This window comes from Hirundo rustica, chromosome Z, assembly GCF_015227805.2.
Source record: "Hirundo rustica isolate bHirRus1 chromosome Z, bHirRus1.pri.v3, whole genome shotgun sequence".
Classification (NCBI taxonomy): Eukaryota; Metazoa; Chordata; class Aves; order Passeriformes; family Hirundinidae; genus Hirundo; species Hirundo rustica.
Genome location: NC_053488.1, coordinates 4568851 through 4594900, shown reverse-complemented (window position 1 = coordinate 4594900; position 26050 = coordinate 4568851). Strand labels below are relative to the sequence as shown.

Sequence of the window (26050 nt, the reverse complement as noted above, 5' to 3'; positions counted from 1 at the left end):
TCAAGATATATTTTTGGAAAACTCTTGTAGATTAGGTGGTGTGGTGCTCCCGCAGGCTAAATTGAAACACGGATTATCGTACGAAACTACTCCGAAGGGTCACGGGGAAAAAAGAAAAAAAGGGGAGGGAAAAAAAAAAAAAAAAAAAAAAAGGCGAGGATGGAAAACGGTAACATATCTAATTTCAGCAGAGCAGACTCCACTGCTAGAGGTCACCTTTGTTAAAAAAAAAAAAAAAAAAAAAAAAAAAAAAAAAAAAAGGGTAGATGTTACTATTTCCGTACAAAATCCCGAACACACGGAACTTGGGCGACTTCAGAATACATCGAGGAAAAAAAAACATGAATAGGAGGGTGCTTAACGCCTGATCTTATTTTACCGTGTTAAGACAAACTTACAAATGATAGCAGTTTTTCTTTCCATTTATCCTGGATTTTACGCATTCTCAGGAGTTAATCTAAATCTGTCTTCACAGAGAGCTAGTCTATACTTGATTTAAAAAAGTTAAAAAAAAAAAAGAGATAAAAAATCATATATTAAAGTGTTAAGGATATATAAAATTACAGTCTGTTTCCAGAGCTGCAAAACAAGTAAGCGTGTGAATTGCCCACATCCGTGCTCCGATTTCCCCCAAACCGAGGCGGGCGCAGCACCACACGGGTCAGGCTGCCTCTGCCTCTGCCCTGCCTTCGCCTACACCGTCCACACCGCCAACACCGCAGCCCCACGCAAGAGTCAGGATAGCAGACTCTCCGGGGAAATACGGTTTATCACATGCGGGCAGGGCTAGCGAGAGCATTCTCGGGGTTATTTTTGTTGTTGTTGCTGTCTTTCTTCAGCTGCACAAAAAATAATGGGTGGAAGTTCGAAAGCAGAAATGTTGAAACAAATACATTGCAACACAGAATGCAGTCGCTCTCACGGGTAGAGATGCAGCACGTCTCCGGACTTTCTTGACATCAGCTGCAGATATCTATGGATGGGAAAATGAAACAATTATTAAACCAAAAAAATACTTAATTTTAAAGTATCTCTAAATTGTTTAAAGTGTACGAGACGTCTCTTCGAGAGTCCTGGAGCCCCATCACATAACAGGTTACTATTTATATGCGGTAGTGTGTGCTTGTGTAGCGTATGGTTTCTTTTCTTCTTTCCTCCAAGGGTAAAATCTTGACAGCTGTTTCTCACAAGAATCTTTTGGGTGATTTTTATGGAGAGAAATTAGCAGCTTACCCGCGTTACTTCCTAGCCCGAATGACTGCTGCAACCTCACAGGCATGACTCGATCCCTAACCCGTCTCCCATCTCCAAAGTTACACGGCGAAATCACGATTCTTTTCTTCCTCACTTTCACTTCCTTTGATTAGACAAGTTTTGACATGCTGACGAGCCCTGACAGAGAACCTTTTTTGACTCCCGGGAGTCAGAGAAGTCTACCCAATTCTTCTATTATGCTGCCGGACTACTGTGTTCTCTGCTGCTGGATCGATACCTTTTGTTGGTTGTCGGTGCAATATTCGTGGTTGTGATTATAATGGTCACGATCATCGGTGCCTTGCTAAATGCCATAGTTCGTTTCTGAAAAACTACTAGAAATCATAACCTGAGGTAGGAAAATACTGAGAGGAAATAATACACTAGGCTACCCTTCTCCAGATATTCCTGAGCAGCTTTCCTACCTAGTGCACGATCACACGCCAAACAAGAAACACTGAACTTCGGTGCAGATGGCAGTCTGAATTTTAGGGGAGGAACAGCAGTCCTCTCAACCTACTGCAAACCAGCACCCGAGCGCAAATGAGAGGACACCACGGGTTTGTTCCTTCACCTTCTCTGTTCCTAAGAAGCCCTAGAATAAATAGGTAAGAAATTAAAAGCAAGGAGGAAATAAGACTAGAATGGCGTTTGTCCGGTGCCGGCGTACTTCCCATCTTGTTGTGCTTATTGCAAGTACAGAGAGAGAGGAAAGTGGCCTTTACGAAACGAAATTTGAACGGGTGCTTTTACATTTTCTTTGAAAACGAGGCTACTTATTCTTTGACTACCGCTGCATGACAGCGTGTCACGGTCAGGCTCCTGCACACATCTGATTGCAAATATGGGGATCAGAACTGTAGGCTGTATCAGTACCTGGGGGTTTTATTCTAAATGCTACACTCCGAGGTTTATTTTCAACTTTTTTTTTCCCCCCCCTTACTTTTTCTGTTTGTCTAATGCGATTTATGCCAGGTGGGTTTCTTTCAAATTAAGCAAGACGCGCCGATAACTGTAAGAATTAGCTTGTGTCAAGTTTTAGGTGGAAAAGGGAATGTGACAACGTCACAGTAGAGTATTTCAACAGCCATTTACCACCAAAAAGTTCAGCTTCCAGAGTTATACACCTTGTACTACAGTTCATAAACTTGATTTATGACGGAACAGAATTGCTGGGTTTTACTGCTCTGGCCCTCCCAGCTGGTAAGAATTTGGCTGCAGCATGTGGGATTTACAGTGAGCGAAAGCAGCATTGTATCGAAAGCTTCCCCTGTACGCGTGATCCCAGCCGGCAGGTAACGGAAGACTCAGGACCAAATTTTCGCCGTCGGATGTCACAGAGGAGGTTCGCCCGCCCGGCTGCTCCCCGGTCCGCCCGGTGCCGCACGTCCTGTAGAACCGCCCCGGCGGTGCCTTTCGGGAAGCGGAGGAAGCTCACACCGAGGACGCGGCTCTGCGGCTCGGAGGCAGCCGGCGGGGAGCCGGTGGGAGCCGCAGCAGCGCCCGAGGGGTGCGGGCAGCCGGGGTGGCCGTGAGGCGTTCCCCGCTCCCCGCTGCTCACACGCGGCCGGCGGAGGTCGAGGGGAAGAGTGCGGGAGATGAATTTTCAGGAACTAGTATTTTCCCGTGCATCCGCCGTTGTCCCAAGTGCAATCGCCTGGACGCAGGTCAGGGAAAGGGGCTGCAATATGTGACAGCTTGGCATCCCCAGTATTTGTGCCCGAAACGAGTTGTGGATGCAGCCATGAAACCTGGCGTGGTTTAATACATCAGAGTGGACAATAAGAACTATTCAGTATAAATCCCCGCATCGCGGTTCAGTCCCTCATAAAATCAGCCCGGCGCAGGGTACCGTGAAGGACGAGCGCGCTGTAACCAAAGCATTCAAGCGTCATTATTAACAAAAAGGATGAGAAATCAGAACGCCGCCCCTTCGCAGCCCCCCACCCTCCCGAGGGGCACACGGAGCTCTCTTTGCTGTCTCTCCCCCACGGAGCCGCTCGCATCCTCAACGCGCCGTCCCCGGCGGCTCCGGCAGCCCCTCCCGGGGAAGGGACCCTCAGCCCGGGGCTCTCCGCCTCCACCCGGACTCTGCGGCGGCGGATGCTGCAGGGGACCTCGCCTCTGCGGGCCTTCAGCTATGTCCGCTCTGGCGTCAGCGGACTTGTGAGGGCATCCTCAGGGGTCCCAATGGGCACACCCCTGATTTTTGTCCTCCTCCGACCCTCTCCTTTCTCCCCGCGGACCGCTCTGCTGCTCTGTCCTAAAAAGTGCGGCGTCTTACCGAGGAGCCTGGCAGAGGGCTGCCTCTATCAACAGGAAAAAAAAAAGGTGTTTCAAGCCTGAGTGGAGGACATGGGGTGGCCCAGAAAGAGCGGCTTTTGCTGTCTGTGCCTCGGAGGAGCCGCGGCCGAGCGGCGGGTGCGGGCACCTCTGGTAGAGTCCCCTCCGCCCGCCGGCTCCGAGCACGGCCAAGCGGCACCCGGGGACATTTTTGTGGGCGATTTGTACAAACCCGTGGAAAGGTCGGAAAGGAAGGGAGGGAGGGAGAAAGGGAGGGAGGGAAGGAGGAAAGTAGGGAGGGAGCGAGAGAGAGAGGAAGGGACTCAAGCGGAGAACATTTGTGAGAGTGCAAAACCCGCTCTGGTGAGGGAGAACTTGGCTTTGGAAGTACGGAACTGTAACTTGCCAAGGTGATAATAAGAAAAATATCCCTGCAAGTCGTAGTTTCTATAGGTTTAGGGTTTGTTGTTGTTGTTTTTCAATTTCCCTTACCCATCGCCTCCCTTTTCACCCTGCTCCTCCCCAACACTGTCTCCATACAGCATAGTTCATGTAAGATTTCGACAGCTGAACCAGCCAGAGTTTCCATCCCTCATCCAGAAAACCCACTAATCTGAGTTGCTTTTGCAGTGGCTATTTACAAGCAATTGTTGGATAGGCATATGTTACCAAAAAGCAGAATGAATGTAGTCTGTAGTCTTTAGTCTCTTTCATGCTTTTAATTAATTTTTTTCTCTCTGTTCATGCACACTCAAACACTTTTCTTTTTTACTTGACTCCAAAGCCCTTTACTTATAAAATGCTGCCATACCATACATTTAAAAGTTCTTTTTTTTTTTTTTTTTTCCCTGTGGTCCTCTCAGGGCTCAGTGAAAGGTGATGGTTTCACTTCAGACCATTCATACACTGATTAAAAAAAAGAGGTAAATAATTATTAATGACCATATTTCACTGCCAGGGTTCACAGGGAAGGGGAGAATATTCTGTGTGGCCAGCCACGGGCTCTGGCTCTCTGGGTGGGTGTCTGTAGACCATGGTAACGTTACAAGGGGCAGGAAGGTATTGTGGAAAGAGAATGTGTCTTCTTCTTCTTCTTCTTCTTCTTCTTCTCCTTCTTCTTCTTCTTTTTCTTTCTTTCTTTCTTTCTTTCTTTCTTTCTTTCTTTCTTTCTTTCTTTCTTTCTTTCTTTCTTTCTTTCTTTCTTTCTTTCTTTCTTTCTTTCTTTCTTTCTTTCTTTCTTTCTTTCTTTCTTTCTTTCTTTCTTTCTTTCTTTCTTTCTTTCTTCTTCTGTCTTATTCTGTCTTCTTCTTTCTTCTTCTTCTATGTAAACAGTCATTCAGAGATTGAAGTGAGCAACTTCAGTGTTTTTGCAGGACTTACGGCTTCTCATGGCTCGCTATTTTAACTGTTGCTCCTCTCACTGTAGAGAGGTGATTATAACTGAGTGAAGTCAAGAAGCGAGTGAGAGACAGTCACAGGCAGGACTGTATCTTTCGTTGAGAGATAATAAAGGAAAATATTGCAAAACCAGTGTTATACTCTCAGCAGCAGTTTAACTCTTGCTCACCTGTGCTTTTACCATACAGACACTCTTTGTAAAGATTCCTCTTAGTAAAATGTTTATTTTTCATCTGAGGTCTCTATACATGCTATTTAATGATTTTCTGCTGTCTACATTCTTGGTTTGGAGCCCATTAAATTTACAAAACTGGGTTTAAAAATAGTCTCTTGCAGAGAATGTGTTGTATTCTCAGAATGAAATCTGCTATTAAATAACATCTTCTCTCCTCTAGAGACACTGTTCAGAAACAGAATATAAGGCAACTACTCTTGCAGCAACATGGGCAAGAGGGGAATCCACCCCCTTCCCTATAACTCTACTGCAAATGATCAGGACATTGAGAAATCTTAACGCTGCAAATGTATTCTTGTAGTTGGTTGGGGTGTTTTTACTGTGTTGTTTTTGTCTGTTTGTTTGTTTTGTTTTCCTTTTTAAATCCAAATCTCAGTGAAAGTGTCCTTGCATCCCATTTCGCCACACCTCAGTTTTCATTCTATTTCTCAGGGCAACCTAGCTCTCCCTTCTCTAGATGAAAATATTTCTTTTTTTCTTAAGCTCTTCAAACCACACTTTTCTTTTTCCTACACACCTCTGGGATCCTCTCTGTCATTCCTGAGAGCCACTTGCTATTAGGAGGCATCCTTTCAGGGCTGTGCCTTCAGCCTTGACCGCAGTCTGTACGTCTCCAGTCTGACACACTGAGGATTCAAGGGGCACACCGTATGAAGGCCCAGACCAGGAGGAGTCAATCCAAAATGACACTGAAGTTTGGACTGTATCATTTCCCTCTTTCTAAAGTATTTATTGAAGGCCACGTTTCATTAATTGGAGTAAGACAGGATATCTCGAATAATGCAAGTGGTATACCACGATTTATAGCAATTACGGATCAGCGTCATTTGTCAAACATCAGCTTAACAGAGGCAGACCTTTCAGCAAAGAAGAAAGTCTGTTATAGGGTTGGAGTGGAAGAAAAAAGAGCTAGAATTAGGGGGTTTTTAGAAATCTAAAATAAGAGGCAGATCTGATTGCATTTGAGGTTTTGCCATTTCTTATTTTATCCTTGTGGTTTACCAATTCCTCGCTAAACAATAATAAACATTCCTTCATGATTTGATATTTAGCTCTTAAAACAATTCAACATGTTCTAGATATAAGTTAATTAAGGCCCCACCTTAAATCAAATGCTCGTGTGTAACAAGCCCAAGTCCGGAGTGGGACAATTTCTCTGCTGCTTTGAAACTCTGGTGCGGTGTGTTTGCCCAAGTAACATGGGGCAATTCCTGGGCTCTTTGCAGACAGTCCCTGCAGATATGGGCCTTTCCCTTTGTTAGGTACTCGCCATGTGATCCTTGTGGAGGACTGGAAAGGGCAGCCTTGTAACAACATTATTTCAGGAGGATAATAAGTAGCCATCATAAATTCCTTTTTTAATAGTTTATTGCCGGTTGTAGTCTATTGACAGTGCCTGCTTTATAGCATGGAGGAAAACAGTTCCTTGTTGGCACTAGTCACTAAAACTGTTTGATAGCTCTGGCCCTTTTTAGTGCCTTCAGAGAAAACCTAGTGGCTCATGAAATGAATCATAAATAGCTGAGTTGAAGTTGAACAAAAGGCAGAAAGGGGGAGGAAAAAACAGTCTTGCACTTACTGAAATATGTTTATTTTGGACAATAATCTATTAACTAGTGTAACAAAGATACTTTAAGGCTCAATCCTGCTGTCTTAGCTGGAAGAAAAAAAAATAAATTCCATGGTGATTGGATCTTTATAAGGAGACTGTTTAGCAGAGATTGCTTTTCTTCTAGCTCTGAAATGGTACCTACAAAACTCCTATGTCCCAGACTTCACATTTTTGAAAGAAGAAGTAACACATACTAATGCTTAGAACTGTCTTACCATCACTGTCCTGTTGTGTAACACTGGACAATTTATGCAATTTCTTGGGGTAGTATACAATAGTATTTAGAGAGGGCTGAGGAAGAGCTAAATGTCCACTGGGTCTCACAAAAGTCTGACTAGGCTGCTGTGTAGCATCTCTAGAAATTTACATACCTACTATAAATCATTTTACTCTGAGCCCTAAGACTATCACTCTTACATAGGTCTGTTGAAAATCCAGAAACCCACTACCAGGCTTCACTGGATGTGTAGGAGGACTTGCCATCTTTAAGGGGCCAACTGTATGATTTTGCTTAAGGTTAGTACCCAGTCTTTCTTCTTCCTCTTTCTTTTCCCAAGGGCTGATGACTGTACTCCCGAGTCTTCAGTTTCACACCAAAATATTAATCTAATTTCTTGTCAGTTTTGTCCCTGACCAGCACTTTCTTATGTGACCTATGTGAACAGGGAATTCCAAGCTGATGAAGGAGACACCAGGAAGATGTGACTTTGTTCCTAATCTATTTTGGATGAGCTATGTTGTCAGATGCCAGCTTGAAATAGAGGACTGAATGATGGAGCTCATTATATATGTAACAGTGTGACAGAAGTGAGACACCTGAGTTCAGTGTCCCTCTCAGCCTCAGAGGCTGAGAATTTTTAAACTAAATCTATGTTTCCCATTTATCATGAGAATACCTGAGCCATTGCTTTCCTTAACATGACCTGCACTGCCAGTGCAAGGGGAGCACAGCTCTGGATCCTTTATTTTCAGGCATTCAGTTATGCTTCTGGTACCTGCTTCCTGTTCTGCTAATACTTCTAATTTAATGCTTTTGGTTTTAACATCTCAGAGGAGGACTGAAAGCCCCAGAACTCCCATGCCTTCCAAGAGATGCTATTCATGAGGGTTGAGCAGTGCTTACTCACTGTGTTAACCTACACTCTCCACTCCACATAGCCAGAGTACAGAATGATGGTGCTTTTATGGATAAGGCGGATGCAGGTCTGAGCCACCAGTCACTGCGCTAAGGAAATGAAGCCACCCTTCCTACTTCCAGAGAAAATGCTCTAGTCAGTTTCTTTAGTTTTTTGATTTGTCTTTTGTTTGTTGGTTTGGTTTTTTGTTTGTTTGGGTTTTTTACTATATAGCTAATGACAACATTTTCTTCACTTGAGGTAACCTCCTACTCTGTGTATGCACAATAAGATCCAAAGGCGGTATTAGGCCATATTGCCTATGGAGGTGAAGACAGATACATCCACCAGGTGCTTAAACAGCAAAAGGCTGGATAGGATTTCATGTGCTCCCTTGTCCCTAGAACTCTTTGTGAGCCCCTTCAGTGCTCCCATCTTGTAACTGCATACGCCCTCTTCCTATTCCTCTTATTAGGTGTACAGGCACTGTAGAGGAAACCTGGACAGTTCAGGCTGAATTTTTGATTTCAGTCCAGACAGACTCATTTCTGTCAGCTTTCATTCTTTATCATGTTGCAATCTCATGATTTCGCGGGGTGAGAATCCGAGATTTTTAGTTCCCCCAAGTAGGGCTACACATTGCTATATATCCCTGCATTGTTCACTTCATGATTAGATTTCTCTTGGATCCTGTTTCTGGACACTTGTCCTGAACATCATAACATTTCAATCTACTTCTCCACCAAAAAACTTCTTGCCAATGATTTATGATTGGCAGTGGTTCTCAATTTTGTCCTAGGGCCAACACATAGCACTGGCCTTGTCTGATGACTTGAAATCTTGTCCCAGCCTCTCTCCTCATGTCACCTCTTGAGTGCTGGCATTGGCTGAGGAAGAAGACCCATCTTTGGATCTGGTGCAAGGAAAGAGAGGTGCCTTTCTTTAGAAATTTTAAGTGAAGAATCATGATGGCAGAAATTGCCTTTGTTAGTGAGAAGGGTATGGGGTCTGATTCTGTTACAGAAAGCGTTGGAAACCTGAGCAGTGGCTAGGGAAATCCAAGCAGAAGACAATAAGGAATATCAGGCCATTCCTTTACATCGGGCACTTACTCTTTTTTCATTCCTTATATGCTTTTAAGACCTAAGGGCATTAATAAATCAAATAAATATTGCAGTAATGCTGTCTCTTATTTGTCAGCAATCTGAAACTGCACATGGAAGATATGATGGATGCCAAAATGAGTATGCAATGCATGTTTGGCCTGGTTTTGCTATGCCAAATTCATATGAATGAATCACTGCAGCCACACACAGCTGCAGTGAAACCAGCAGGGCAGCTGTTTGCATGCAACAGACCAGAGTGCCAGGGCTACAAGTCCTGATTTGGACACAGTTACACACAAGTAACTTTGCACTGGTGAATGGTTTCCTTTATTTTTTATTACTTCTGCAAAAGAGAGAATTGTCTTCCTTATTTCATATATGTTGTAAATGCAAAGTTGCTTGTTATCTTTCAGCACTGGCAAGATCCTGGCCCCCAGCAATAAATTAAACAAATAATTTATTGTAAGTCACTCTTTCTTTTTAAGAATTCCAGTCACCTGTGAGCCTCTGGCGTAACAGCCCATGTTTTATTAGTGTGTTCTACCTTTCTTTCACTTAGGTTTCAAAGTTCGCTTGCTAGACAGAGTCAGCGAATCCCTTTTTTTTCCACTCTAATAGGATCCCTACAATTTTTTAGAACTCCACCAAAATGCCTGTACATGGAGAATGAGTGCAGTTTTTGTTTGGGGTTTTTTTGTTGTTGTTGTTGTTTTGTTGTTGTTGTTTTGTTGTTGGCAGTTTTGTTTGCTTAGTTTTCTCCTGTTCTGTTTTTCCTGTAAGATAGTTTACATATTCTGCCACAACATATTGTCTTTATAGATGGCTTATTCACTTTTGCATTTAATATAAAGTCTTAATGGTTCTCTGTCCAGCTTTTCCTCCTCTCACTGGGACACGGCAGGGCAAGGAAATGCTGTGCAATACTGACACCTGCCAATATCTGTCTGAAGAGCACCAATCAGCTTGCCAGTCCTTCCTCATGACCTGACCCTTCTGTAGGGACAAAAATCCTTCAGATTTAATTAACAGTTAAAGAAGACAGGCAGAAATGTTAGAGTGTTAGAGCCTTCTACTCCTTTTTTTTTTTTTTTTTTTTTTTTTTCCCCTCAGCTGGGGAAAATAAGTGCAAAGAAGTCTTCCAAACCAAAGAGAAATTTAGACTCATAGAAGCTAAATACATATGCACCCAATCATTTTAGTGATATATTACTTTGCCTAATCATTAACTTAATATGCCATATAAGAATTTGTAATCCACAGTAAATCATTTAGTAAGAATGATTTAAATGTACTTCTGGCTAATGCAAAACAGTCTAGTTTCCACACTCAGTTGGCTGCCAAACATTGTTTAAGAAAGAGGGGGTGTGTGATCCAAGTTGACATAAGTTATAGCAGATATAATGCTCCAATATAGTGGTGGTTTGCAGATTATTGGGTTTAAGAGATAGGAAGAAGATGACATATTAAGTACCATGAAGATTGCCAGGCCTACTTTCTGCCTTAATTAGGATGCTTTGCAACTCTATGTTTAATTCTTCTCAAAGCCTACTTTAAAATGCCTTTATGACTATCTTATCTGCAATGGCATTGGAAAAGTGAAATGCTGGTTGATTTACTAACACAGCAGGAAAATAAAGAGACTACTATTATGGTAGATACACAAAGTTGCTCTTTTCTGTGTGACAGTGGAGTTAATGTTTAAAAAACAGTTGAACCAAGCATGCTCTGTGCTGAAGTTCAGAAGGAAAAAAGGAGCAGTGAGAGGTGACATGTCAAGTGGATGTGTGGTCGAGGAGGGAGACAGGGAGCGGCCTTGGGCTTAAAGAACAGTAGTATGTGACACACAGTAAACAGTGAGGGGGTGGAAGACATCTTCTGCATTCCCAAGCTTTTTAGTTTAGATTTTTATTTGAAAGTAAAGGAGGAACCAGGAGTATGTAAATACTGATTTTAATGTAGAGAACAGTCCCTTCTGTTAAGTGCTTACTGCTCACTATCTTGTGAGAGATAAGTTATTTCTGCTGTTGCAATCATAATCTTCTGGAATGAGACACTTTTGAATTGACCATCATTTTCTAGCTTGAATCTATTTGTGGACTAAGATTGTGCTTGAACCGTATTGGTGGAAAAAGCCAGGGGGAGATCTTTTTAATAGCCACTGCAACATGATGCAGCACAGCCAAAAAATTCTGTGACACTCTTTTTATCCAGCTGTAGCATCATGGGTGAACTGTTTGAATATTTACTCAGCTTTTCGAAAAATTTGTTCATCCCTCCGTGCTGGTCCCTCTACATGATTTCCAGCACCTGAGGCAACTGGCTCTAGCCTAGCTGGAAGTTCTCCCTCTTGTAATGCAGTCACAGAGACCAGCAATCTAGACAGGATACTTATGATCTCAGATCCCTCTGATGCATTGGAAAATATCTACCTCGTGGTGCCTGTCTGCAAATCACCCTGTCACAACTTTGCTTGTGTTTGAGAGCACATTCCCAGCAAAGGAATGCCACAGAATCCAGTTCATTCTGCACAGTCACTGTACAGCTCCTGCAGACATTCCTCCTGAGCCACGTGTTCCAATGCTCCTTTTAAAAGTACATCAGTGTCAAATGGGTGTAACTCCTCTAAACCCTGTGCAGGGAACAGCCTTTGCAAACTCAAACGCTAATACAACAGAATCAGTGCGTTTACAGAAAAGCAGATTTTAACAACATTGAGAACACTGCATATGAGAATATGGAAAGCAAGGCTGTTCCTTGGGAAGTTAAAAATATCCATTTCTTTAATATGTTATGTAGCTCAAATGGCCATGAGTGACTAATGACTTTTAAATTAATATTTTTTGAGTATCCAGCTAAAAGACCTTAAAACTTTGTATTTTCAGGGTGTTATTGTGCATTTTCTGATGGTTTTGTTAGTGGTACTCAAAAAGCAGATGAATCTAAAATTAGTGTTAGGAGGCAGCGAGCAAAGAGGGGAAGAGGCTTGTTAGTATTTGTTCAAGAGTAGGTGATGTTGTAGGGGACAGGAAGGTTTTGTGTAGCAGGAAACAAGATTGCCAGGGGATTAAAATGAAACTAAGATAAACAGTTCTGAGAGAATTATTCGACCTGTTTGGACCTCCTTCCTCCTGCCATTATCACTGACCAGCATCGTTACACCTAACAGTAACTTACCTTCTGCATGGAGCAGAATCTGTTTATGTGGAGCTTTATCCCTCCTGCTCACGGGTCAGAAAACCCCAGCCAGCCTCACTTGCTGTAAGGTTGTTTGTGGCTGTGGCTGGAGTAGCAGAGCAGAGCCCTGGGGAAGGAGACACAAACGTGAGTCCAGCTGCAAACATCAGGAGTACTGCCTGGACACTGGTACGAAGTGCTAGCGTAGATCCAAAGGAGAGGACAGACAACTGCGCCTTTGTGGCATTTATGTGTCAGGTCAGACACACTGGTGCGTGTGAGCACTGCTCACACTGAGTGGTTGGACTGGGTAATGACATTGCTGGGGAGTCAGTCGTCTTTGGGGAGGAGTGAGTCAGCTTTTCCCCTGCTCTGGGCACTGCACAGGCGCCTGCAGAGCTCCCGGCTCACATACATCTTGGAGTGTGAACTTGGTGACGTTTGGTGTCACTGCCTCTCCTCCCTCTCCTCTACCCTCCGCAGGTGATGATGCGGTAGAGCTCTCATCTTGGCTTAGCTAAAACTGGCCGGTAGCACCTGACAGGAGCTTCAAGGTCAGGAGCTGGGCGTTGTCTCTGTGGCTGCAGACCGATGGAGTCTGCTGGGCATCCCAGATTTACCTGCAGCAGAAGAGCAGGAATTGTCTTCTGCTGTGGTGCTTCAGCTCCCTCTAGGAGGATTCAGGGATTCAGGAGCCCTCTGTCTAGGAGTCAGGGCCTGCAGCTGTCTTCCACACCATTCCCTCAACACTATTTTCCAACAGTTCCTGCCTCAAAAGAAAGCCATCTTCAAGGCACCTTCAACATCCCTCTGCCTGAAATCCTTCCCTGTCCTTATCTACCATTTCCTTTAATCCTGTGTCTGAACCTGCCATAAAATCTAGCAGCAGAGGATTGTCCTTCCATCCTGGTACCTCCAGAAACCTGTCAAGTTCCTAACTGCCTGGCCCATCCCTATGGTTTGCACACCCCCTGGCTGCAGGCAGGAGACCCTGCAAAATGCCATTCTGGCATTCTGGGGGGGAAAAAAAATAAAAATAATAATAATAAAAAAAAAATCTTACCCGCTCAGCTGATAGCCTCTCTAGCTGTGAAATAATCAAGGTGCAAAAGGAGCCGTGTCCGCACGAATGTGCACAGCACTATTTCGTCTAAACAGCGACACCTCCTGATACCCGGGCTGCCGCCGCGCTGGTGGGTTGCTGCTCCAATAAAGTTGTTGTTGTTACACACAGTAAATGACCTCCCGAGGGCCACCCTTAACAAGAACCATGCCTGCTCCTGCGTTTCATTCGGTGCCAAGCATGCTGTCAGCACTTAACAGCTATTAATAATAACAGAAGGAATTACAAAGCTTCACGGGATGGAATAAAGCCTGCTTAAAGGCAGTTCTTTGAGGGCTGTCCTACATCGCTTGTATTCATACATCCAAACTGGATCTATTTAAGATGACAAAGTTAAAATTACCAATGTAGTGCAATTCCAAGTTTGAAGCCTTGCCAACCATTAACTGCTAAGACTATTTCTATAAACAAAGAGCACTTTCTAAAGGAACATTCACTTCAGCTTTTAACTGTGATATCCTGGGGGGAACAGTTGTGTTGGTGAAAATTCAAATATGCAGTTTATTCATATGTTAATTAAAAAGTGTTTACAAAAGCAGTGAAGATTTCTGTTTTGGGCATTTTCTGGCAGCTATTTGATTAAAACTGGCTTGAAGCATTCGTCCTATTCTTCAGGTCCTGTAGCTGTCTGGCAAATGACAACAAATACCTGATAGGAAGATCATTATTCCTCAGACGTATTGCATCAGCCTGGTGTAACTGTGGGCAAGCAGCATTATTTTAATTGGTTGCACCTATGGAACCACGTCTGAATTTATTCCGGTTTTGCCAATAATGAGCATCTTAGAAGTTTCTAAAGAGGGCTGAAAAAAACATATTTGTGCATGAAGCATGAAAAACAGTGTGCAATTTGTCACTTTTGAAACAGAGGGGTTTCTCTCGGTTTTCTGTGGCAGGTCAGGCAAAGTTTACTCTCACAATGGTGAGAGAAAGGAGAGCTGGGTAACATAATATTCTGTTGTTGAAGGGTGTCAAATTAGGATTGGGTGGTTCTTTAGTAAGTGAAAGATGGAAAATTCAACTGCAAGATACAAGTTATGAAATATTTTTATACATATTATTATTATTATTATTATAAAATGTGATGCCAATTAAATGAACAATGAAAATAATTTATCCTCCGATAATGAACAATGGACAATAATGTCACCTTCAGAAAAATATTCTGGATACAATGGATACTTTTCCCTAGTATTTCTGCTGCTGCTTTCCAGTCTTCAGTGACTTAATAGAGACCTGTGTCAATAGGTTAAATCAAGATGTGAGCATTTTAGGCATGTCCACGTGCAATTATCAATCACATGCAATCATACAACCCAAGATGTTCTAAATGGGCTCGTGACACGACTCCGCAATCACACACTTTCTTCTGACCTCATTGTGTATTTAACTTGACTAAAATATGTGTCCAGCGCAGCAGAGATGAATACAAGCAGAGATCCTGGGCTATGTGTCGGGAGCCTGCTATCACCTCGTGCCTTTGACAGTGAGTTATTCTGGCTAGCCTACTTATCCTATATTTTCACATAGATTTTCATACACTGTTGAAACAATAGCAAAAATAGCAGCCAGAGAGAAAGGGTTATGGTCAGTTCTGTTTGCTGGCTGTATAAAAGCACACGGTGAATGTGGCAACCATAACATCTTTGTTAGTTGTTTTATGGGGTCTGAGGAAAATCTCTGATTTATGCTGCTCTGTGACAGTTTAATGGTGTTGCTTGTTATGAAAAATTGGGGGACCTAATGCTCCCAACACCAACATAAGCAACTAAGTGCCAGACAAAATAAGCCTGAATTCATTAAGTTACACCTGCACCAACAATACTTATGCTGATGTTCATTCTGAGCTGACGATATTACAAATGAATTATTATCCCGTTCGATCACAAGCACGGCCTTGATTATGATGGCATGTTTATTCACATTAAGGTTTCACTACTTGTTTGGAAATAGGAACATAATTTTGCAGCTCATTTTGATTTTTTTAATTTTTTTTTTTTCCCCTAAACAGATGGAGGAGAGGCTGTTTTTTGTGAAAATACCATGAAGGTAATATAAAATACTTGAACATGTAATGTAAAAAAAAAAAAGAATCTCAGCAATGCTACCCTCTGGGTCACCACCTTTGTCTGTATGGCTAAGTAAACATAAAAGATTAACACATTTGTTACTTGGTTTTGATTAACTGTCAAGAGCAACACACAGAGCACGGACTGAGCAGGCAAAGGCATTAAAACAGGTATCATAATAAGTAAAAGGAGTTTATTTTTTTTTTTTTCCCCTTAACCATTACCTGGCTTTCTCTCTTCTGCCATGTTGAGTCTTTCTTTCTCTTCTTGACTTTTTCCCACCTTCCATTAAAAGCAAGGCCAAATCCTAACTAATTCTAACATGGAGCTTGAACAATTTATGAAAGGGCTTGTGCAGTTGCCCACCACAGCAGGAGCCGTGCAAATCTTTTCCACTTTGATGCTCCCAGGGCTGCACTCTCTCATCAACTGGCACATTAGTCCAGCTCCCACTGACACAGCCCTGCAGAAGCTGGTTTTAAACAAGTCATTCTACTCTTTGCACGTGTGTGCTGGGTTCACGTGTGTCTGTGCTTGCTCCTTTGGCAGCACAGCGCTGTCTGAGGGTGTCCTGGTCAGTCCCTGTCCAGTCAGTGTGGAGGGCAGGAGGCACCTGTCAGTCTGCAAAAGACCAAAACAACATAGAAAGCTCTGCATTAGTGCACTGTTGGCAAATTGCAAAACACTCAAGCACCTCGGATTTGAGAGGAAAAATCTGAGGAAGTGGAATAGAATAAGAATGAGAATAAGAATGAGAATAAGAATAAGAAAAAGAGTAAGAATAAGGCCTTATTTGAATTAATACAGGAAAATAATATTTGGCTTCTCTTAATATTTCATCAAAGTAAGTCAGATCACTAGTCACAATATTGATGGGTTATATATGTATATTTTCAATAATTTGTCTCTTTCTGTACCTTTTCATGAAAGATTTTGCAGAGAACTGCTCTTTTCTGGGGAAAAAAAAAAAGTAAAAAAAGAGAACCCTACAGCACCTCTAGAGTTCAGAAGAGATTAATCTTTGTTGAAGTTGTAGTTCATTTTCTTCCCTTCCTTAAGAGGGTTTTAGCAGAGTTAGGCCAAATGGTTATCTAATGCATGAAAACAAACAAACAAATAAATAAATACCACTCCCCCCCCCAAAAAAAAAAAAAACCCACCAAAACAAAAGAAAAGAAAACAAAGCAAACAGACAAACAAAAATTTTTCATGATGCAAGTGCTGTGGTGGTCCTGCTCTACATAAATCCTGAAGGTAGCATGTTAAATGGTAAAAAACAAATGGTGACAAACAAAAATAGCAAAGAGGTGCAAATCACAGCCTTCTCAAACTTCCAGCTTTTGCCAGGCCCCCATGTGAGGCAAAGCTCTGTCAGCTGACCAAGGGGACTTGTGGCAGGTGCCTGGGGACAAAAGGCAATGTGACAAGTCAAATCTGCCTTGAATGCCAGTGTTGACTCTTTCTGGCTGGGTTTGGGTCGCAGAGCAGCAGAAAAACAAGAAGGGTACCCCAAGTAAAATGTACACATCTTTGTTTGGGGTTTGATTGCTTGTTCATCAGTTTGTTCTGGAAGTCATGACCTTAGACTGCATTGTTGCTCTGTATTTCTTTAGGTATGTTTTTGGCTGACAGAGCATGAAGCTTTACCTCAGAGCTAAGCTCTTGAGCAGACTCGCTGAACTGTGAGTAAAGAGGACTTTGCTGCAGCTATGCAAAACATGAAATTATCGGGTCATCTACCCAGGGCTGTTAAATAGCATGCCCCGTTCCCTAAGAAGCAAGCACAACATCTTACATGTAGAGTGACGATCCATCCGCAAAAATAAAAAAAAACCACCAAAACCTGGCATAATGTAACCCAAACAGGAAAGCAGTAACCTAAACCTAGGATTTTATAAGAGAAGTACAGCAGCTACTCTGCCAGAACATGTCCCTTGGTGTTTGCTAAATAGCGTGTGTAGATATAATCAATTGCTCATTAGAGATGCCACGCACGGCACGGATACAAACAATCATGCCAGTACTGATTTACCCTTGACCCTGAGCTGTTATCACATGAGGAGTGAGGTACAAGGCCACAAGAGCTAGGGAGTAATTTTCCCTGTTCCCCATGGGAGAATTTCTTCATCACTTTGCAATTACTCTTCAGGAAGGCACAAGCCTGATGCATCTCAGAATTAGACTACCGGTACCTTTGGAGGTGTTGAGACTGCGCTGTGAGATCCCCCAAAGTAACCCCTACCTAAGAACTGGGCAGAAAGTCTCTCCCAGGAGCTCACTGCTCTCAGGAAGCTGAGAAAAGCCTCTCTGCTCTGCAATATTGCAACCCCTGCAGCTGCTGCAAGTCATCCCATGTCTGCAGGGCAGCAAGCGTCTCTAAATCAGGGGCTGTCGAAGAGACTCCCTTCACTCCTCACCTGCTCACATCACAAGCGTGAGATGAATAACTTCTATCGGATGAGGCTGTACCAGAAAATACACCACAATGTGCGCTTCAGCTGCTGACCACCATCAAGCCCATGGGAGTAAGTCTGATATAAACCTCTCCAACATGGTCCCCGGGCTCTCTGCACCTGCTGTTTCCCTCCCAGACCCTCTCCCGCTGCTCAGCTAATGCAGGCACAGCCCATGGGATACACCTGGCCCTGCTGTGTGCTTCTCTGACAGAGACGCTGATTCACATCGGGGATGGGGCAGCAGCAGCGACGTTCAGCTCATCCTGTTGACGTCTATTCACCCTGACAGCTAAAGTGGAGCCAATAACGATACTTGCAGCAGGCACAGATTATCGTAGGTGCTGTATACAAACAGCGTGCCCTAGTTCTTTGCTAATGACCCTTGGACTCCTCCTGCTCCTTCATGCAGACAGAAGCCTGTCCCATTAGGTCACAGTGGTGGTGAGGAGGAGGCATGTGAGTGCGCTGTGTCTACCCCTAAGCCGCAGTCCTCCCCGAAGTCCCCGCTCCTGCTGTGACAGCGGGGATGGGTACGCTGTTCTCCGGCGATTTCGCTGGGTCTCTCACCACGAGTACTTTTTTAATTGAATAAACCAACTCCCGGCTGTGGGAGAGCACAGGGTACTTTTCGACGGCATCCTTAGTGTTCGAAGCAGAGGACAAAAGCTTCGGCTCCCCGGGCTTTTGGGGAATGAGGGGACGCTTGCAAACCGCAGCCTCTGCACTTCTGATCTCCTCAAACCCGCACGGCTTTAACTGGGGCGGGTGAGAGGAGGAGGGCACCGGGCCGGCACAGCATCTCCGGGACGGACACAGCACCTCCGGGATGGGCACAGCATCTCCGGGATGGGCACAGCACCTCCGGGATGGGCACAGCACCTCCGGGATGGGCACAGCACCTCCGGGATGGGCACAGCATCTCCGGGATGGGCACAGCACCTCCGGGATGGGCACAACACCTCCGGGATGGGCACAGCACCTCCGGGATGGGCACAGCATCTCCGGGATGGGCACTCATCTCCGGGATGGGCACAGCATCTCCGGGATGGGCACAGCATCTCCGGGATGGGTACAACACCTCCGGGATGGGCACAGCATCTCCGGGACGGACACAGCATCTCCGGGATGGGCACAGCATCTCCGGGATGGGCACAGCATCTCCGGGATGGGCACAGCACCTCCGGGACGGACACAGCACCTCCGGGATGGGCACAGCATCTCCGGGATGGGCACAGCACCTCCGGGATGGGCACAGCACCTCCGGGATGGGCACAGCATCTCCGGGATGGGCACAGCATCTCCGGGATGGGCACACATCTCCGGGATGGGCACAGCATCTCCGGGATGGGCACACATCTCCGGGATGGGCACAGCATCTCCGGGCTGCTCCAGCACAGCATCTCCGGGATGGGCACAACATTTCCGGGCTGCTCCAGCACAGCATCTCCGGGATGGGCACAACATCTCCGGGCTGCTCCAGCACAGCATCTCTCGGATGGGCACAGCATCTTTGGGATGGGCACAGCATCTCCGGGATGGGCACAGCATCTCCGGGCTGCTCCAGCACAGCATCTCCGGGATGGGCACAACATTTCCGGGCTGCTCCAGCACAGCATCTCCGGGATGGGCACAACATCTCCGGGCTGCTCCAGCACAGCATCTCTCGGATGGGCACAGCATCTTTGGGATGGGCACAGCATCTCCGGGATGGGCACAGCATCTCTGGGCGCAGCATCTCCGGGTTGCGGGCGCTGCGGCCCCGGCGCCCTCTGGCGCTGCGGGCTCGGCGGGACAGCCGGGCAAACACCGCCCCGGCCCGGGGGGAGCCCCCCGGGCACGGGCGGGATGCAGGCTGCAGCATCCTCCCCGCGGGAAGGGGCCGCCGCGCCGAGGAGCTGCCGTGTGCGTCACTGGGGCTCTCTGGAGAGGAACGAGCCCTACTTACAGGTTTATTTTATTTTATTTTAATTTTTTTTTTTTTCCCCGAGACCCAGATTTCCTAAATCCCGATTCAATTTAAAAATAGCCCTTCAAAGGATTCCAGCGCCCCGGCCCGTGCCAAGTTTGCGCTGGGGAGCATCCCTCGGGATGCTGGGGAGCATCGGAGTCAGGAGCGGTGAAATTCGGGCTGCTGGGGGAATGAGCTGCCGAGGCGTGCCCGGTGTGCTCCCGTACTGATCTCAGACACGGAAGCGCCCGCGTTAAACAGCAGGATTTGGATTTAATCTGAGAAGAAATTCGCTCGCTGCGCCATGTGGCGTTCAACGCCTGGAAACGGCTCCTTGATCCGTGCAGAGTTTTTACTGAAATGAACAGATCACACTCGGTTTCATATCAATAAACACGCCTCTACTGATTTCATGTGTTAAGCAGTTTATGATCAAAATCTTATAAATAGAGTTACATTAGGAAAAATCCCAAGAACCCATGCAGGGTTACATAGCTGAAAATATATACAACATTTTATCACTATGACTAGAATGCAAGACACCTTAAAAACTGTTAAATCCCCAATATTCTGCAGGTCTGCATTAGCATTGAAGGCAATGTGGGAGAATACAATTTTGCTTGAAGAGCACCATCTTAAATTAAAAGTGGATTGAGCAAAATCTCAAATACAGTCTTCCAAGTGCTTTGTGAAGTTACATCAGCATAATCTAGAAGGGCTGTGACAGTTCACCTTGGTTGAAGACTTGGCCAGAAAGGTTTGTTCTTGAACTCATCATATGGCAGAAAGAATTTTCATTGCTAAGAAGTGATGGTTATTTCACAATAAAAACAAATAAACAAACAAACATTCCAAAATCCAAACAAAAAAAACCCCCCCACACACCCAGCAACCTCCCCAAACCCTGAAGTTAAAAAGAGTGTTAGAACAGAAAAAGAGGATGAAAGTAAAAGATGGAAGGAAGAGAAGGAAGAAAAAGCCTTTATGGAACTTGTCTCTGTTCTTAAAACTGATGATCAGCACTCAGTGCAGCAAGGAAATGTCACCACCCAAGAGTTTCTCAAATATCTGTTGAGTGTGAGAAGACTCCCACAAGAATTCAGCCAGAATTCATCTGGTGGGTCAAGATAAATTCAATACATAGCTACTTAAACTTAATAGTCAATCTCCTCTTTAAAGAGAAACCCAGGACTCTTCCAACCTTTTTCAATGAATATAGCTAAAAGTAAACTTCCAAATCCATATGGAGAAGACAGTGCAGTCTTCTGAGTTTTCTTTGTTCACTCTGTCAGTATTATTTGATGTAATAAAAATAAAGATATTACCACCACACAAAACTTATGCCAGGGGTGTGGGGGGAGGGAGGAGGGAAGAGCAGCAGGGAAAGTCTGCGGTGTTTGACAGAAGGAATTTTCTTGTTGTGGAGGAGGGCGACTGGGCAGAAATTCTGACCCTAGTCCTGCAATTGGATCCATCAAGCCTGACCTCTGTGCTACTGCAGTGCTTGCTGGAGTCAGCAGAACTACGTGCTAAGTGCAGGGCTCTGTCCATGTGGAACTAACTGGGGATTTGGGACCATCCAGTTTCCTGCTGCGGAGGGAGGATGAGTTCACCTCCGTGTAAACTCCAGAAGAGGAGCAAGACACTTCCATAAGAGAAACTAGCATTTATTTTTAGATCCTCTATTCTCTCACTCAATCCCATAGAGATCATGCTGAACACAGCATGCCTCCCCTTCTCCAGCTACACGTGCCTCCCCTTCTCCAGCCACCTGCTAACACCAGGCCAGCACAGCTGAAAAACAGTGTGTCCCATATTTCTCTAATGAGAAAAACCTCACACAAACTTTGCACTCACTGCTCAGTAGCTGCTGCTGCAGTTGCTATTCCAGCTTAGAGACTGTTTAAATGTTGTGTCCCAAATACGACTTCTGTCAGCGTCTTATCCATCACTGCAGAGCACAGTGGTTATTTTGTGACCCTCCCACCCCCAAATGCTTCATTTCTTGGCATCTTCTAAGTGTACAGGACAGGGAGTTGTGCAGGTCCACACAGCTGGACCATGTTCTGAATGCACATCTCCATCCAGAGCTATGCCTCCTGATTGCCAGAGGAGCTGCATAGAAACTCCGAGACGTTCAGGTACATCAGGCTGGTGTGCAGCTGCCTGTGCTCAAATGCCAACCTCCTCCAGCCCCCAGGGATTGAGAACAACCACAGAAATGGGTGAAATCTGGGAAGAGCTGAGGCAGCTGCATTAACGAGTAAGAGAGAGCTGATGCGTTCCATAATGGACACCTGTTTTCAGCTGTGCCGTGCCAGGCCAGCAGTCTGACCCACAGGCACACCAGCAGTGCACTGCTTGGTTATTTTCAGACACTGACTATCGCCCTCCAGGGCATTCCATGTGATGCCCACTCCAGCAGGTGAGAGCTGAGATCAGCTTTGGGTTTGAGCCCTCCGAGGGGCTCAGGATAAGCAAACCTAATGGGATCATCATAGGGAAATGCTGGCTTGTCCAGCTCTGTCACACTTCTAGTCACATTCAAAAGCAGAATCTAAAACAGGCTAAACAGGATAAAACAAAATGTAGGGACTCTTAGCATTGCCATTGCTCTGGGGTTAAAAAGCTCCTGAGCAAAATCTTTTGGGTCTTCAATCTGGACTGCAAGATTTCAGAGCTAATACACTTTATCTTTTGTTAAATACAGCTGTAAATACATTTCACAGAATCACAGAGTATTGTTAATTGGAAGGGACCCACAAGGATCATCAGGTCCAAATCTTAAGTGAATGGCCCATACAGGGATCAAAACCACAGCCTTGGTGTCCAGCACCACCATTCTCTAATCAAATGAGCTAATCTCAATTTGTTGTGGATTCAATGCATGGAACCAAGCTGAACTTGAGCAAGAAAGTTTACCACAGCCCACAGTTGTTTAGATACTCTGGGGGCAACCTGCAGCCTGGGCTGTGTGCCTGAAGATCCACATTCAAATAAAAGGGACCTCAGAGGGGTTTCACCACAGCCCTCCCACAGAGGAGGGGGTGCAGCAGCTGTGATTGTCAAAGCCCTTAGCAGTGGCAGGATCACACATCTCTGCTGAGGCTTCAGAAAGATCCCATTTTCTTCAGGGACATTAACCTCACTGTTATTAGGACTCCTGGTGGGAGACTCTGCTTTGCCTCCCATCAGGAGGGGAAGGGAGCGGAATTTGATGCACTCAGGATGTCTTAGAGGTCAAAAAGTGGGCAGAAGCCAGTATCTGTTTTCTCTGTTCTGAGATGCTGTGGTTCAAGCTCCAAAAAAATGCCTACAGGACTGGGTTATGCAGCAGGACTGGGTTGCCCAGGTAAAAGAAGCTAAGGAAGTCTAATCTGTGGACTGGACTTATTAATGAGTAAGCTCTTCTAAAGAATCAAACAAAATTAAGACAGAAAATTCAATTTCACAGATCAGACACTTGAGCACTTTTGAAGTTTTCCAAGCAGTCAAGGATGAAAATACATCGAGAGAAAAATCAAGTATTTTCTAACGATGGATATCCAGGAGCAATCATGATCTTCCACAAACATCTTGTGCATTCAGAGTTCACACTGGTTTCAGCAAGTCTGAAAATCAAGACTCTTGTTGGAGAATCCTAATATGGATTTAGATCCTTGAGTTTAATAGCTTTGCTATTAATAGTTTTGCTATTAAATAATTAATAGCTCTGCTATTAAGCTGCATTGCAAGGGGCTAACAAATTTTGACAGAGAAAAAGGAAAGGATCAGTTAAATATCCTCAGTGCTACTGAACTGTGTATAAATACCAAGATCTTGCTCACACTGTCTTATCACACAAGTGTTTAAAGAAAAGATGTTTTGGGATTCTTTCTGGCATCTCTTAGGATCGTTGTCTCTGGCCCATGATGATTTTATGAAGACAAAGGGTATATTTCCTCATAACGTGGAGGTGACAAGTTATTAAGGGCATAGTCTTCCAGGAGTCCTTCTGGCTCATCAGAACTGTCTTCTGACCTGAAAAGAGGAAGGGGAGCAGATGCAAAAATAACTTGCAAAACACAGAGCATGCAAGTAATTTCAGTGTTTCATCCTCCCAGCCTTATCTGGGAGAAGTACTCCCTGGCTTCTTGAGAAAATGCAATGAGATTAAGTTTTACTGAGATTCAGCTGTTTGCTGTGTTTATTTCATGAAGCTTAGAAGTGCCAGGAGGTGACCTTTTTCTTCACCCTGCCTGTGCCTGTCACCCATATTGCTGAGGACAATGGGTCAGTCAGCAGCTTTTCAAAAAGACTCTGATAAATGAACTAACAGTGACTTATGTTGTAGAAAGGATATAATTATGAGTAATTCCCTTAATAAGAATTTTTTTCCTGTAGGAAAGAACTACATAAAATTATTTCGTGTACAATTTGAGCAGCTCCATGCTGCTGTGCAACATCAGCAATATTGTTTATGCCTCAGAACCAGGAAAAGAGGAAGAGCTGGAAGGTTGTTTCAGTGGGAGAGCAGCATGTTGTGACCAGGCATGTTCAGGAGGGAGAGCATCTGGTACCAGACTGATTCCTGCATTATTGCAGAAATGCAGTTTGTGTACTGACTTCTGTGTTGTGACCGGGCTTGAGTGGAAGCTTCTGGCTCTACATGAGGCCTTTTCCTTGCCTTAAAAAACTGAGAGCCAGACACAGTTAAGGGGTCAGGGGTTTTACCTCGGCATTTAATAAGGATCCTGATGGTGCACAGTTTGGCCAAGGTGGGATGCACCAAAACGCACACACACAGTGGGTCACATATACAATTTACAGACCTTACAAATTAGATAACTAACAAAGATGCCCCAGTGGGAGGCCTGGATGAATGGTGTGATATTCCCCTCATTTGAGGAATTCCCCCCTAGATGGGGCAAATCTCCAGTTTACAGGACATGTTCTAGAGAGGACCTTGGTTTCCCAAGATAGTGTAGGGTTTTCCAGCTCCTGCTATGAGGCCTTTAGGATGTTTGGTCTCCTGGCTAACAGAATACTAGGGCTATGCTAAGTTATCAGACTTAAGGAATTAAAAGTATGCACGCTAGGAGTACTGAGGATACATAAAAGTTATATAAAAGAAAAGGCAAAAAATCATGTTGGCATCATACACACAATAATCTAAAGATAAACATAAGAAAACCTCCACAAAGAGGAGCACATATATCTTTAAAAGTAACAAGAGATTTAGTTGACTGAGAATTGAGAGGCATTTATAAGTGAATTTAAGCTGCACACACTTTCCAGGAAAAGGATGTTAAGGATGTTAAGAATTCCTAACAAAGACAAAAAAAAAAAAAAACCAAAAAAACCCCAAAGGATAATACCCTGGACCAGCTATAGTTCCGTACGAAACCACAGATAGCACTTTAAATATTCAGAAGCCTGTGTCCAAACACACTAAGAAGCTGTACCTCTGACTCCTGGAATTCTCTGCGGGATAAGCAGCGTAGCTCTCATCCTCGGCGAAAGCCAGGTTATCCATGGCGTAGGCAGGGCAGAAGTGAGGAGAGGCAGCGCTGAGGACCGGCGAGGCGCCGTGGGGAGCGGCGCCGCAGCAGCTGAGCACCGGGCGAAGGCAGGCGGCACTGGCGGCAGCGCCTTCCTGGGATGGGTACGGAGGAGGGATGTACTGTACCACCGTGGCGCCGTGGAAGGTTATGGGCTGGTTGATGCCCGTGAAGACAAAGGACTGTCCGCTCGCAGCCTGGTCGGGCTCCGAGGCGTTCTCCTCCCTCTCCTTACAGGGCTTGCAGGTAAGCATGTTAAATTTGCAAACGGCGATCAGAATAAAAGTCACCCCGACAGACAGCAGAATAGGCCCCAGCAACTGAGTCCACTCCAGGTGGGTAATGCCGTCATATTTTATCCACCCCATCACGGTGAAAGTGATCCCCACCAGTCCCAAAAACACACCTGAAAAGAGCAGAGTGGTGCCAGCTTTATCCCCATCCGACACCAGGGCATCAGATCTGTTCGGCTGACAAGGAGTGACAGAAAAGACATTCAGGGAGAAATCTTCCACATTGTTGTTGTTGTTTTGCTCCATTACAGAGTATAACGTATCTTCTCCTTCAAGAGAAAGGGGGCTTGTAAAGGACTTGGCAGAGCATTTAAAGTCGAAGGTTCAGGTTAGTTATTCAAGAACTTTGTGTGTGTATGGTTAACAGAGTCCATGATTCGAAAGAATAAACTTTGCTTGGAAGAACAAAGGTCTGGGAAGTGAAGCCTAAAACCACCACTAAAG

The 26050-nt window shown here is 44.8% G+C and overlaps 2 protein-coding genes and 1 long non-coding RNA gene across 3 annotated transcripts in view; 1 reads left to right on the top strand and 2 right to left on the bottom strand.

Annotated features, from left to right (window-relative positions):
* The first annotated feature begins 1576 nt into the window (after positions 1 to 1576).
* Positions 1577 to 18972, top strand: LOC120765561 (uncharacterized). The gene is made up of 3 exons (XR_005704455.2): positions 1577 to 1862; positions 15312 to 15349; positions 16983 to 18972. It is a non-coding gene; the product is annotated as an uncharacterized LOC120765561 (long non-coding RNA).
* TMEM171 (transmembrane protein 171) overlaps positions 15586 to 26050 on the bottom strand; it is a 30888-nt gene continuing 20423 nt past the window's right edge. Inside the window, exon 5 of the mRNA XM_040090564.2 lies at positions 15586 to 15990. Coding sequence (XP_039946498.1) covers positions 15960 to 15990 — 31 coding nt within the window. The 3' untranslated portion in view covers positions 15586 to 15959. The remainder of the gene's footprint in view (positions 15991 to 26050) is intronic.
* Positions 20659 to 25879, bottom strand: TMEM174 (transmembrane protein 174). Its single transcript, XM_040090565.2, has 2 exons — positions 25218 to 25879; positions 20659 to 23793 (listed from the first exon to the last, which is right to left on the bottom strand). Exons 1-2 carry the CDS (start codon positions 25850 to 25852, stop codon positions 23691 to 23693), a joined length of 738 nt encoding a protein of 245 aa, XP_039946499.1. The 5' UTR covers positions 25853 to 25879; the 3' UTR covers positions 20659 to 23690.

What these genes read in the sequence shown, in the direction of transcription:
- TMEM174 (XM_040090565.2), bottom strand. Translation starts at nt 25,852, where the DNA reads ATGGAGCAAAACAACAACAACAATGTGGAAGATTTCTCCCTGAATGTC. An exon ending in GAGAATTCCAGGAGTCAGAG is followed by an intron (nt 23,794 to 25,217) that starts GTACAGCTTCTT and finishes TCCTCTTTTCAG; the next exon opens with GTCAGAAGACAGTTCTGATG.